This window comes from Leopardus geoffroyi, chromosome D3, assembly GCF_018350155.1.
Source record: "Leopardus geoffroyi isolate Oge1 chromosome D3, O.geoffroyi_Oge1_pat1.0, whole genome shotgun sequence".
NCBI classification, from domain to species: Eukaryota; Metazoa; Chordata; class Mammalia; order Carnivora; family Felidae; genus Leopardus; species Leopardus geoffroyi.
The window spans coordinates 19,092,762-19,105,819 of NC_059339.1; the positions used below are offsets into that span (position 1 = coordinate 19,092,762).

The window sequence follows — 13,058 nt, forward strand, 5'->3', positions numbered from 1 at the left end:
CACGGTGTCAGTTGGAGGGACTTGGCCCTGCAAAGGAGCTGGGGAAGTTTCAGTCCCCCTGCAAGTCACTAGGTGGGCCCCATGGGTTCCTGCCATTTGCTAGAGGGATTAGCTGGAGTGTAAGGAATATGACCCCAGGGATTAGGGAGGGGGGCTCATTCTTCCCAGTAGTGTGGGCCTGGCCTCCACAGTGAGTTGGGATCCAGAAACCTCCCCAGCCTCCATCCTGAGCACTGGCCATAGGGGAGGCTACTGCACCTCCTTTCTCTGCCTCCCTTTGTGTTCCCCGGGAATCAGAAGCCCCTTCTCTCTCAGTCTGAGGAGGTGGCTTGGGCCAATGGAAGGCAGCCAAGCCCTTTCCGCTGCTAAATTCACTGACCTTCCGTGCTGGAAGCGTCCTTGACATCCTGTTCCCATTATCTTCCCTCACTGTCCCAGTGTGGGTTCGGCTTTTGGCTTCGTCCAGCAAAGCTGAGGACGGCAGAAAGGATTACTCCAGACTCCGTGCAAGTCAGGAGAGGTGAGGGGGAGGCTAAGGGAAGTCTCCCAGAGTTGCTCTCAAGCTCCCGTATTTATTGAGCATACATTTAGGGAAACATTGTGCAATACGTCCGTGGGCTATGTGCCAGGAAGAACGTATAGAAAACGCGCAGAAAAACAAGTTAAGGCAGGATAAAATATTCCATGGGATAACATGACCCAAGGAATTTATGGGTACCGGCAGGACCTAACCCTTAGATACACATTAACTAGATAAGCGAAGTGAGTGCCCGCTAGATACACATTAACTAGATAAGCGAAGCGCAGTCTGCTGTTTTCAGCAACACCAGAAAGCAGTGTTCTCCTTTGCAATGCGTTCCCTGTAACCCCTAAACCAGGACATAGTTATTTGATTTCCCCAACCCCAGGTAGATATTGAGGTCAGGGGAAGAGGTGTGACCTGGCAGCGAAAGCTCGGGTCAGAGGCCAAGTCTCCCAGTGCTACCAAGAGAACCGCTACAGGGATTCCCGGTGAGGGACCGAGGGAGAGCTGGGGTGTCTCTGATTGGTCCAAAGTTCTCCGGAGCCATCCAATGGGCGGGGAGGGTGTGGCGGGGCTCAGACCCCCCCCTCTCCCCCCTAACTCCTCGCCCGAATTGCGGATTGCGCTGGGCTCTCGGCAGTTCCCGCCAGCCGTTGCTGTTCCCGGTCTTGTACCCTAGGCGCGACCCCGGGGTCGGGTCCTCCGCTCTCGCCATGGGCCTAGAGCTCTACCTGGACTTAATGTCCCAGCCCTGCCGCGCCGTCTACATCTTCGCCAAGAAGAACGGCATCCCCTTCGAGTTGCGCACGGTGGAGCTGCTCAAAGGTGGGCCGGGCCGGCAGACAGGCCCTGGGGGCAGGGCCGCCTGTGCGCTGAGGGACCCCCGCCGGGCCGCGCGCCGCAGAGCGACTGGAAGGGTCACTTTCCAGTACGGAAGCCGTGACATCACTTATCGGTGGTGTATTTTTCAACAGCCCCGATCTTTGCTTAGTGACTACGAAACGTTTTTCAAAATACAGGTTAAGAGGGAGCAGAGCAGACAGCAGTGGGGGGGCGCGGGGGACGGGAAGGGGGGTGCGTGGGGAACCAGAGTGAGTGCGCCAACACCCCCACACCGGGGCTTGTAGGAAACCATGAAACTGCCTTCTCATTTCTTTATTGGAGTAGCCCGCATCTCTGGAATTTCTGCATCTGTCAGCAAGAGAAGGCTGTTCCACTTGGAGCCCGTCCCCTCTTTACTTCTACCTACGCCTGCCTACCTCCCCTCCACATTTACAGGATCCAGTGGAGGAGGCAGGGCTGTAATCGGACAGTAGGCCTATCCTTGGGCAGGCCAGGAGGGAGACCCCTTCTTGGCTGAGCCTGCCCACCTTCTGTCTTTGGTGTCCCCAACCTGGGACACCAACTGCTATGCTGCCACCTTGCTCCACCTTTTTAGCCCTCTTTGGGATGGAGGCTGGGCACAGAGGCATTTTCTGGAGGGAGAATGGGTGGCGGTGATTGTCTTCACCCAGTAGAAGGGCAAAGAGGGCCCTATGGCCAGGCGGGAGCCTGGTTCCGTGGAATCGCTCTGACTCCACACACAGGGATTGTCGTACCTCCCAGCACTGATCCGGCTCAAGGAATGCAGAAGTGAGTCAGACCTGGGAACACCCACTGGGGAAGGAGCCGTGAGGGTTTGGCACCAGAAAGAAAGAAGAGCTAAGCTGGTGGAGTCTGGGTGACTGAATGGGACAGAGGCTCCTGGAGAGAACGAGGCTGGACTGAGGGCTGGGAGCAGGTGTGTGTGGAGCTTTGTGGTGTGGACAGGTCACCCACCCGGCATAGGAAGATGGCTGAAGGGGGCAAGCCTAGAGCCCAGGGAGGAGGCTGGAGTGTCCGACAAATGGATGGACTTGGTTGGGGGTGGGGCTGGATTGCAGCTGCTGGCAATCGCCCTCTCTCCTTGCCCAAGCTGAGATGCTGCTTGGCCCGGATTTCCAAGGGGGTGGACACAGGAAGGGTGGGCCTCTGCTGGGGAGGTCAGGGCCTGTGATCTGGTGACCAGCAGAGTGTTCTCCTTCCCGCTGCCCCGCCCGGATAGGGGCCTTGGAAAGAGCTGGTGCCTGGATGTTGAGGTGGGGGTTGGGCAGAGACCTCAGAGGGCTTAGGGTTCTCCTCACCCGCCTCACCGGTCTCTCCCACAGGTCAGCACCACAGCGATGCTTTTGCCCAGGTGAACCCCCTGAAGAAGGTGCCAGCCTTGAAGGATGGGGACTTCACCTTGGCTGAGAGGTATCAAGTCCCCAGGCTGCTACAGGCCTTGTGAGGCCGGTCAGCCATTTGGGTGTCTACCGTTGATGGCTTGGATCACAGCTTGTGTGCGCTGAGCGTCTGTGCCAGCCCCAGCAGGCAGAGGAGCCTGGGGCTGGGAGGGGCTGCTGAAGTCATGGCATCTCCACTCCCCCCTGGCATGGTACAAATGAGGAAACCGAGGCCGGGTGAGGGGAGGGACTTGCACAAAATATTGAGGAGTAGCTGCAGAGCTACTCTTCTACAAATCTTGGGAGCAAGTCCTATTTCCCTGGATGTCAAGAGAACACCCAGAGAGCTTCAGTGGCTATTTGCTGGGCACCCACCAGGGCCAGGAAGCATCCAGGCCCTAGGGCCAAAGCAGTGAACAAATTCTAAGCCCTTGCCCTCATGGAGCTCATATTCTAGAAGGGGGGAGTAATCATCTCTGTAAAGGTGTAACACATCCCGTGGTGATGAGTGCGATGGAGGAAATAACTAGGCTAAGAGTGAGGGTGGGTGCGATTTTGAGGAGGATGTTGAGTGAAGGGCCCCTTGAAGAGGAGGCATCTGGGCAGAGACCTGCAGGAACAGAGATGCAAGGTATGTAGGGAAGAGTGTTCTGGCTGGAGGGAACAGCAAAGCCAAATGCTATGGGGTGAGACAGTGCTTGGGGTACAGGTAGAAGAGGCAAGGCATTCAGTGTGGCTAGGGTAAGCAAGGGGAGAAAGCAAGGGCTGAGGTCTCAGGGTAGCATGTGGGGCCAGGAAGACTGGCTTTTACTGTAGGTAATATGGGACCATTGGAGGAATTTAAGCAGAGGAAAGCTGAGATCTGACTTAGGTTTCTTGTTTCTTTTTTTTTTTTTTTTTTTTTTTGTTGTTGTTTTTAAAGCGGGGGTTGGCGAGTGAGTGAGGGTGGAGAGAGAGGGAGAGAGAGAATCCCATGAGGGGCAGAGACAGAGAGAGAGAGAGAGAGAGAGAGAGAGGAGGGAGAGAGAGAAGCGGGGTTGGAGCTCACCCAGGGCGAGGCTTCTGCTCACTCGAAGCAGGGCTCGAGTTCACCTGAAGTGGGACAGAAGCTCACCCCAAGTAGGACTCAAACTCACAAACTGAGATCATGACCCAAGCCAAAGTCACATGCTTAACCGACTGAACCACCTAGGTGCCCCCGACTTAGGTTTTAAAGGATCCCTCTGGCTGGGTTGAGAAGGTACTGTGCTAATCCAGGAGAGAGGTCCTGGGGCCCCAGACCAAGGTGGTGGGGTAGGGGAAAAGTAGTGGTCAGTTCTGGATGCCCTTGAAGGTCAAACCTAAGTTTGCTGAAGAGCTGGAGGTGGGTGGAAGAGATGAGAGCCCAGGCCAGCCTCAAGGTTGGCAGCTGAATGGTGGTATCCTTTACCGAAGCCACATAGTACCTCCATGGTAGAGCCAGATTCACATTCCACTTGGCTCCAGAACATCTGGCCGCTGGATAATCCAACATCCATGGAGGCATGGTGCTCTGGCCAGATATGATGCACAGGCCAGACATGGTGGAGGGAGAGGAGGAAGGGGGGAGGTCAGGGAGGGCTTCCTGGGGGAGGGTGCTGGAGCCTTTGGGCAGGTAGAGAGGAGATGGGATACGGTGGAAAGCAGTGACCCATTCACCTGGGAGGCCTTGTCTGAACCCCAGGGAGTGTCAGAGGACTTGGCCTTGCTCCTGGCGTGGCCGTGCATTGGATATGGTGGGGAGTGGTATCTGAGTTGCTCTTGTCCTTCAAGAACCATGTTGGGTGCCCCTTCCTCATGGAAGCTTCCTCTGAGTTCCCCACCCCCCTCCTTCTGAAATCCTAAGACATGTTGTTTTTCACTTGGTGCCCTTAGTTCAGATGGTAGGATGGCCTAATGTAGAACTGTGTGATTCAAGGCAGTCACCTAACCTCTCTGAGCCTCACATTCCTCCTCTGTACCATGGAGATAGTGAAATGCTCCACCTGTAGGAGTTGGGGAGATGTGAGCAGTGTGGGCTGGCCCCTATGGAGTGGCTGAAGAGTGACTAGTACATGTTCCCACCCCCTCCGTGTCCCCCAGTGTGGCCATCCTGTTGTATCTGTGTCGCAAGTATGAGGTCCCTGACCACTGGTACCCTCAGGACCTGCAGGCCCGTGCCCGTGTGGACGAGTACCTAGCATGGCAGCACACGGCCCTACGGAATAGTTGCACACGAGCCATGTGGCAGAAGGTGAGCTGTGGCAGGACGGGGACTCTTCTAGGATGCTCAAGGGACAGTGCTTTCTGTTTAAAACATTTTATTCAGAATGGAGGCCTTAGAACACCAAATTCTAGAATCCCAGAGACTCCCTAGTCCAACCAACTTGTTTCCCAGAGGGGAAACCGAGGCAGAACTAGGGAGTTGACTTTGCCCAATGTGCTCTGATTCTTGAGCTGGTGAGAATCAATTTTATGCCCTTTGGCATCCTCCAGACTGCCTGGAGACATTGCCTTTTGGGAGAGAAAAAAAGTCAAACCCTCTAACCACACACATACTTTTCAAGTAGGGAAGTGTTAAATGAAAAATCTTAAACTAAGCAGAGATGAGGAGACATCTCAATAAAGTTGATCCGATTTCTGGGTATTCAAGGATTTCTAAGCCTAAGAACACTGAAAAACTCAAAGAAGAGCCTAACAGATTGTACACATACAATGATTTTGTGTAAGAGGAAAGAATTAGACTTAAAATAAGCAAAAAACTGGTAAGGATTTGTTATAAAGAAGTAACATTCTTTTTTTTTTTTTTCAAAAAAAAAATGTTTTAAGTTTATTTCTTTTGAGAGAGCAAAGAGAAGGACCAGGGGAGGGGCAGAGAGAGAGGGAGAGAGAGGATCCTCAGCAGGCTCCATGTTGTCAGTGCAGAGCCTGATGCAGGGCTTAATCTCACCAACCATGAGATCATGACCTGAGCTGAAATCAAGAGTTGGACGCTTAAGCGACTGTGCCACCCAGGTACCCTGAAAGAAGTAACATTCTTTAAAAAAAATTTTTTTAACGTGTATTTATTTTTGAGAGACAGAGAGAGACAGAGCATGAGCAGGGGAGGGGCAGAGAGAGAGGGAGACAGAATCGGGAGCAGGCTCCAGGCTCCGAGCTGTCAGTACAGAGCCTGACCTGGGGCTCAAACCCACAAACCGTGAGATCATGACCTGAACTGAAGTTGGATGCTTAACAGAAGAAACACCCCAGAAGTAACATTCTTACTATTTAAGATGCTCTCAGAATGCCATCAAACAAAGGCACAGGAGAAAAACGGGCACAAGAAACCAGCAGGGATTTAATTGAAGGACAGAGAGAGATGGTCATTAAATGGATGAAAATACATTTAACCTAAGAATCAAGTAAATGCACATTTAAGCAGGACACAGATACCATTTTTACCCATCAGATGTACAGATGTTTTTGAAATGTGTGCCCTGAGTTATTATTTTTAGCGTACTTACAAAGGGCCCAGCACACAGTGGGTGCCCTGTGCATGTGAGGGAGCATGCGATGGGCATGCTCATACTCTGCTGTAGGTAGAGAATCATTGTTCTGAAGGGTCGTTGGGCAAAACGCAGGTTTCTGTAACCTTAGAAATGCCTTCCTTGAAGCCTCTTGGGGCTGAGAGAGGAGCCCCCTCAAGCTGGTAGGGGCAGGAGCCTGGTGCGTTTGAAGGCAGAATGGAGAGTAGTCAAGTAGAGTGAATATAGACCTTCACTACTCAAAGTGTGGTCCAGGGACCAGGAGCATCAGCACCACCTGGGAGCTTGGAAATGCACAGTCTCAAGCACCACACAGGCATACAGATTAGGAACGTGCACTTTAATCAGATCCCAGAAGGATTTGCATGCATTGTCCCATTTGAGAAGCCTGGGGTGGAGGAGGAGGTGGGGAGTGGGGAGAGGGTGACTGTGGTGCTGAGGAGGCGCCTGGTGTAGGCTTTCATGGTGAGGGTAGTGGGGAGCCATGGAAGGCTTTATGCAGGGGGTGATATGGGCAAACTGGGATTGCAGAAGATCCCCGTTCTGCGCCCCCCCTACCCCCCCACCCCCGGCTGCCCTGCAGGAGGACCTAGGGAGTGGTGGAGGCTGTCCATGTTGGAGTAGGAGATGAGGCCTGGGCTGGTGGTGGCCATGGGTGGATGGAGTGGGTGAGTGTGAGGAGAAATTTGAAGGCCTGGTGGTAGATTGGATGAGAGCAGGAACCGGCCTGCGCTTTGGGCAGACCCTGAGCCCTTTCTCTGCCTGCCCACCCACCAGATGATGTTCCCAGTGTTCCTGGGCGAACAGGTGCCCCCTGAGACATTGGCATCTACTCTGGCTGAGCTGGAAAGGTGCCTGCAGCTGCTTGAGGACAAATTCCTAAAGGACCAAGACTTCCTTGCTGGACCCCACATCTCAGTGGCTGATTTGGTGGCCATCACGGAGCTGATGCATGTGAGTGCCATGGGGGAGGGTGGTCCACTGGGCAGTGGGGTGTCCTGGGAGGGTGCCAACATACCAGCTCACATTGCCCTTTCTGACTGTGCGGCCCTGGGCAAGTCACTTCCCTCTCTGAGCCTCAGTGTTCTCATCTGTAAAATGGGGCTTCAAGACCCTATCCTGCAGTGATATTGAGAAGCTTCCTAGTGTCTCCTGGGAGAGAACCTCCAGCCTATTCCATATGTGGCAGAGGAGGGAAAATCCACCCAGGGGAATCCCTCAACCAGGTCATGCTGCCTCGTGCTTGTCCATGTGTAGCCACTCCACCTGGCTCCCTCTCCCCATAGCCTGTCAGTGCTGGCTGCCAAGTCTTCAAAAGCCGACCCAAGCTGGCTGCATGGCGCCAACGCGTGGAGGCCGCCGTGGGAAAGGACCTCTTTCAGGAGGCACATGCAGTTGTCATGAAGGCCAAGGACTTGCCTCCAGCAGACAGTGCCATAAAGGAGAAGCTGAAGCCCTTGGTGCAGGTTTTGTTGCAGTGAGTGGAGGACCAGGCCTGCAGAGATGATGGAGACTCTGTTGTTGGAAGAAGAGATGGAATCGCCCCTCCTAGGCTATGAGCAAGGCCTGCTGTCCAGCCTCTGGCCCTTAGTTCCCTCCATGCATGAGATCTTCATTCCTCCTTTTGTCTGTCTCCTCACTCCACTCCTGCCCCTTCCACCCTGGCTTCATGTGACCCCTGGAAAGAGCTTTAGTAAACACATATTTGTCCCCCTTGTGTTTGAAACTTCTGGTGGTGCCTTACTGCTCTGAGGCTAAAGTATGAATCATTGAACTTTGCATTGCCCACCCCTCCAGGGCACCCCCTTCTGGTTGCACACAGTAGCCCATCATTTTAGACCCCTTCTCCCAGCTGCCACCCCCACTTCCACTCCCTGGCCTTAGCTCAGGCTGTTTCCATTGCTTATAGGACCCCTCCTCACTTGCCTGGTGCCCCTCCTGGTCTTTAGGCTTTTGTCACCATGTTGTTTCTCCAGTGAGACTTCCCTGACTTCCCTAGCCCCAGGCCAAGTCCGGTGACCCCCTGGGCTCCTCAGCCCCAGACCTTCCCTCTTTCAGTCCTAGAACAGAGTTGGTTCCACACCCCCTGGGCTGAGCACCTGTCTCAGCTGGCGGTTGACCTGGGGAAGGGATGTCTGAATCGGACATGGACTTCATCTCTTAGGTCTCTGTCATCCCTCTGGGGTGATTCTGTCTCCCAGAGGTGGGGTGGAAGGTTGGTTTATGAAGTGCCTCGCAAGGAGGGAAGTCCCGGATTAGTTCCTGGCCCTCTGGGTGCTGCTGAGAGGCCTTGCTCTCCCAAGCCTACTCATAACCCCAACCAATGTCTTATCTATGCCCCACCCTGGGTCCCAGACTTGCCACCTGTCCCTCTCCTTTCTCCTCAAGATTATCACAATCCACCTGTCTTGTGTTCTAGACTCTCTGATAGCCTAGTCATCCAACAAACTGCTAATGGGATTGGGTCCTGAACAGAGCCTCTCAGCCTGCCTGCCTTCTCATGGAGGCTCGCCCCACCTTTTATTTTTTTAATGTTTATTTTTGAGAGAGAGAGAGAGAGAGAGCAGGCAAGGGTCAGAGAGAGAGGGAGACACAAAATCTGAAGCAGGCTCCAGGCTCTGAGCTGTCAGCACAGAGCCCGATGTGGGGCTTGAACTCAAAACCTAAGCTGAAGTCAGACGCTCAACCGACTGGGCTACCCAGGCGCCCCATCTTTTTTTTTTTTTAAGATTTTATTTTTAAGTAATCTCTATGCACAACATGGGGTTCGAACCTACAACCCTGAGATCAAGAGTTGCATGCTTCACTGACTGAGTCAGCCAGGCGCCCCAAGGCTCCTTTAATATGCACACCCACATAGAATTTTAGAAGTGTAATTGAGATTATTTATACACACCCACACAATTTCAACTGTATTTTCACTTACAATTCAGACAACTTTGCAACACTGATGAGAGTACCATGTTTAGCCATATCAACAGGTTTCCATGTGCTAAGTAACACATTTTGTTTTGACTATAAAAATATAGGGTACTGTAAACATGGCTGGCAGTTTGGCTAGGACCTGGCTTTCACCCCCTTGGTGGATAGTACTTCAGCATGAAACAAGGTTACCACAGGTGCAAGAGGGCACAAAGGCAGATAGATGTCTGTGGTGAGCCAGAGTTCTCTACCCAGCCTCACCTGAATTCACAAGTGTCACTTGGCTCCTGGTCAAGAGAAGTGCAGATTTTCACATATAATGTGAAGTTGCCTAACTTGGAAATGGTGGTAACGTGGCAAAAAACAACAACAAACAACAAAAACAAAAACAAGTTAGGATGGAGACTGGGAAAGGTCTCACACAGGTGTGTGTGTTCTGCGTGTGTGTTCAGACCCACATTCTGTGAAACTCAATAAAGGAACCTTCATTTAAAATAAAGTTGGGAGGCCAGAAGGGGGAGCTCTCACACCTATTCCTCCTCGCAACCCTTTACCACTCCAAAAGGAAGAGATTTACCTTGCATTCCCAAGGTGAGAAGACTATATACTACCCGCAGGGGAAAGAAAGATCCCCGCCCGGAAACAGTCCAGCCAATGAGATTGTCACAGCTCTGCAATTGAAAAGCCATTGCACTTTTAACTCCCAGTTTATTCCCACGTACTTTTTTGTTTTTAACAGTCCTTCCCAATTCTTCCCTTTTCTCTGTAAAAAACAAAAACCAAAAAAAAAAAAAAAAAAAAGTTTCTCTTCTTTGTTGGCTGGATTTTCCTATGGTTTTGCCTCAGGCTGCATGTCCCAAATTGCAATTTTCTGCTATCCTCGAACAAATAAAAAATTTCCCCCCGAATAAACCCATTTTTACCGGTAAAATAACGGACTATTTTATTTTCAAGGTTAACAAACTAAAAATGGATTAAGAAGCAGAGGACTGCAGCACCTAAAAGCCCAGTGAGCCAGAAAACCCCTGGCCAATGTGGCTGGAGCCAGGAGAGCCTCGGACACGGTGGGTGGGGCCATGGCTCAGCCAGTGTCTTTGGGGGAGGGTCACGAGCTCCACTCTTCCCCGCCTGCCTAGGACTTCCGGAAATCTGCGCCAGCAGAGGCGGGGTGTGGACTGTGCAGCCAATCCCGGGGCTCTGCGTGTCTGCCCAGCCAATAAGGAGCCTGGTTTTCGTGGCGCCCAGCCACTGCTGTCTATTCCGCGACCCTCGGGAACATCGATCTGTACCCTGTGTATTCTTTCTCTGCTCGTGTGGCCTGTCCAGTTCTTTCCCGCCAGACATGCCGTTTGTTGAGTTGGACACCAACTTGCCCGCCGGCCGTGTGCCCGCCGGACTGGAGAAGCGGCTCTGCGCGGCCACTGCAGCCATCCTGAGCAAACCTGAGGACGTGAGCGTGGACCGGGGAGCACGGGGCGGGATGAGGCTGGTGGACCAGGGGTCGGGCTCTGCCCACGTCCCGGCTTCCCTCACCGCAACCCGGGCTCCTTGTCGCAGGGATCCTCGGCCTCCCTCTCTCTGTGACCCCGCGGCCCCACCCCTCATGTCTGCTCCTTGCTGCCTTCCCTGGCCCTGAAACCAACATGACCTCCAAGGACCCCGCCCCGAGCCTCTAGCCCTGACCCCAGGGGTCCACGCTTGTAGGCTCTTGCCCTCCCAGGTCCTCAGAGCAACTCGGCCTGTACAAGCTTCAGGAGAAACTTTCCTGTTCTCCGCAGCGCGTGAACGTGACCTTGCGACCAGGTCTGGCCATGGCGGTGAACGGCTCTACCGATCCCTGCGCGCAGCTGAGCATCTCCTCCATCGGTGTGGTGGGCACGGCCGAGGAGAACCGTGGACACAGCGCCCGATTCTTCGAGTTCCTCACCAAGGAGATGGGCCTGGGCCAGGATCGGTGCGTGGGGGCAGGGAGAAGATGGGGGCAGGGAGAAGATGGGGGCAGTGATCCCATTCCAAGTCCCCTTGCAAGGCTGGGGGTAAAAAATGCACTCTTCTCCCTGCCCAAGAAGGGCCTAGGGCCCTAGGTCCTCGGATGGTATGTCTACCCTCAGAATGGTAGTGGAATTGAATGAATTCCTGGCTATGCCATGGTTCCCTTGACATGTGGGCAAGGCGTGGCTTCTCCAACCCCAATGTTTCCATCTGTGAAGTGGGAAGGCTCTCCTTTACTTCCTGGGGGAGTTGCCAGAGTCATGTGAGATGGCAGTGCCCTGTATCTCCCTTGGCACCGTGCAGGGTAGAATGTTATTAACCTGACAAAGCTATAACCATTTATCATCTGCCTTTAGTCTTCTCCACAACTTAGAAAACCAAGAGTAATTTAATAGGAGAGCTTCTCCAGGCTGGTCAGGAGGGATTCTGGGTATGTCCTGAGGCTGTGTGACCTTTGGCCGTGTAGCCCAGCTAGGTCCCAAGTGAGGCTCCCAGGAGGGTCAGGGAGTAGTGGAAAGGACATTGGCTTGGATGTCTGGAGACCTGGGTTCTAGGTCCAGTGCAGCTGGGGGATGCCTGACAAACCTGAAAGTGAACCACCTCTGGTTTGTAGCCTTTTTTCTGTGAATAGAGGGGCATGTATTAAAAGATCATCCAAGAAGACCATACAGCCCCCAAACATGGGATTCTGTGGCAGGGCTAAAGTTTCTTCCTGGGTGAAAAATATTCCTGCGCCAAGCCCATGCCTATGAGGAACTAAGAGCATGAGAAGCTTGAAAGAACCTTCCAGAATGGATCCTTTGTTAGCCCAGGAAGGCTGGTGAGGAATAGTCACTCCTGGGAGTGCTCAGACCTGGTCCTCAAGCTGGGGTGAGAGAATAATTGTAACAACAATACATAACATATGAATGCCTACCATGTGCCAGCTTATCTATAGCTACCTTGTATGCATGATCCCGTTGGATCCATGCAAGCCCTACCCCTCTGTTCACATCGCCTTGTGCGGACATGCCATCCCCATGAGGTTTGCAGATGGGAAAACTAAAGCTGTCACACACAATCCTTCCCCTACTACCCCTTAGACTATCCCAAGTATCCTGCTCTTCATCAGGAACTTCCCATCACTTCTATGAGAGGGGCATGTTTATTCACTCCATAGACATCGCCGGGGGGGGGGGGGGTCACCCTATGACTGGTTTTGAGCTAGGCTTTGAGAAAACAAAGGTGTCTGGGGCACTGCACATGCCCCCAGGGGGCCTGGAGTTTGAAAGCAGGAGGGCTGCCCCTCTGAGCTCACAGAGCATGCAGTGACCATCAAGGCTGCTGCGTCGAGTGTCTGTCCAGGGACAGCCACCATCCTGCTTCTGACAGGCCTGCAGGGGGAGATCATTAATGAGATGAAGCAGGCTTCCAAAATGCCCTCTAGGCTAAGGCAGGCTGGTCAGGGAACCCATGGTGGGAGTGCCTGGCTAGGGGTCTTGGAATATGAAGCATTAGCCAAGGAGCTAATGACATCTTTTTTTTTTCTTTTTCTGTCTCTTGAAGGATAATTATCCGATTTTTCCCCCTGGAGCCCTGGCAGATTGGCAAGAAAGGGACAGTCATGACTTTTCTATGATTGACACAGAGGGCATCTAGGACATCTGTGAGCTTTCTACCCCTTCCAGAGAGGCCTCCTGGCAGAGGAAGGGCCTAGTGGATACCAGCTTCTGGCACCCCTTCATGCAGATATGCCTGTGGCCTCACAAGTCTTCTTCCTCCCCATCCTTGTGTCAAATAAATGAAGAGATCTTCTTTCTTTTCTTCTTTTTTTAAATGTTTATTAATTTATTTTGAGAGAAAGAGAATGTGAGT

General features: G+C 52.9%; 2 protein-coding genes across 3 annotated transcripts; both read left to right on the forward strand.

Moving 5' to 3' along the window:
* Positions 1-1,111: 1,111 nt before the first annotated feature.
* On the forward strand, positions 1,112-8,016 carry LOC123587379 (glutathione S-transferase theta-3-like). 2 transcript variants are annotated; one of them, XM_045457098.1, is made up of 5 exons: positions 1,113-1,348; positions 2,710-2,797; positions 4,867-5,017; positions 7,068-7,244; positions 7,577-8,016. In XM_045457098.1, the coding sequence occupies exons 1-5, from the start codon at positions 1,237-1,239 to the stop codon at positions 7,769-7,771; spliced, it is 723 nt and encodes a 240-aa protein (XP_045313054.1). In that variant the 5' UTR covers positions 1,113-1,236; the 3' UTR covers positions 7,772-8,016. The 2 variants fall into 2 exon arrangements, with proteins under 2 accessions (XP_045313056.1, XP_045313054.1); XM_045457100.1 differs by lacking the exons at positions 4,867-5,017; positions 7,068-7,244 and adding an exon at positions 3,462-3,469 and having other exon boundaries at positions 1,112-1,348; positions 7,585-8,016.
* Positions 8,017-10,441: 2,425 nt separating this feature from the next.
* Positions 10,442-12,998, forward strand: LOC123588277 (D-dopachrome decarboxylase). Its single transcript, XM_045458957.1, has 3 exons — positions 10,442-10,662; positions 10,991-11,166; positions 12,750-12,998. Exons 1-3 carry the CDS (start codon positions 10,555-10,557, stop codon positions 12,820-12,822), a joined length of 357 nt encoding a protein of 118 aa, XP_045314913.1. The 5' UTR covers positions 10,442-10,554; the 3' UTR covers positions 12,823-12,998.
* The last annotated feature ends 60 nt before the right edge of the window (positions 12,999-13,058 follow it).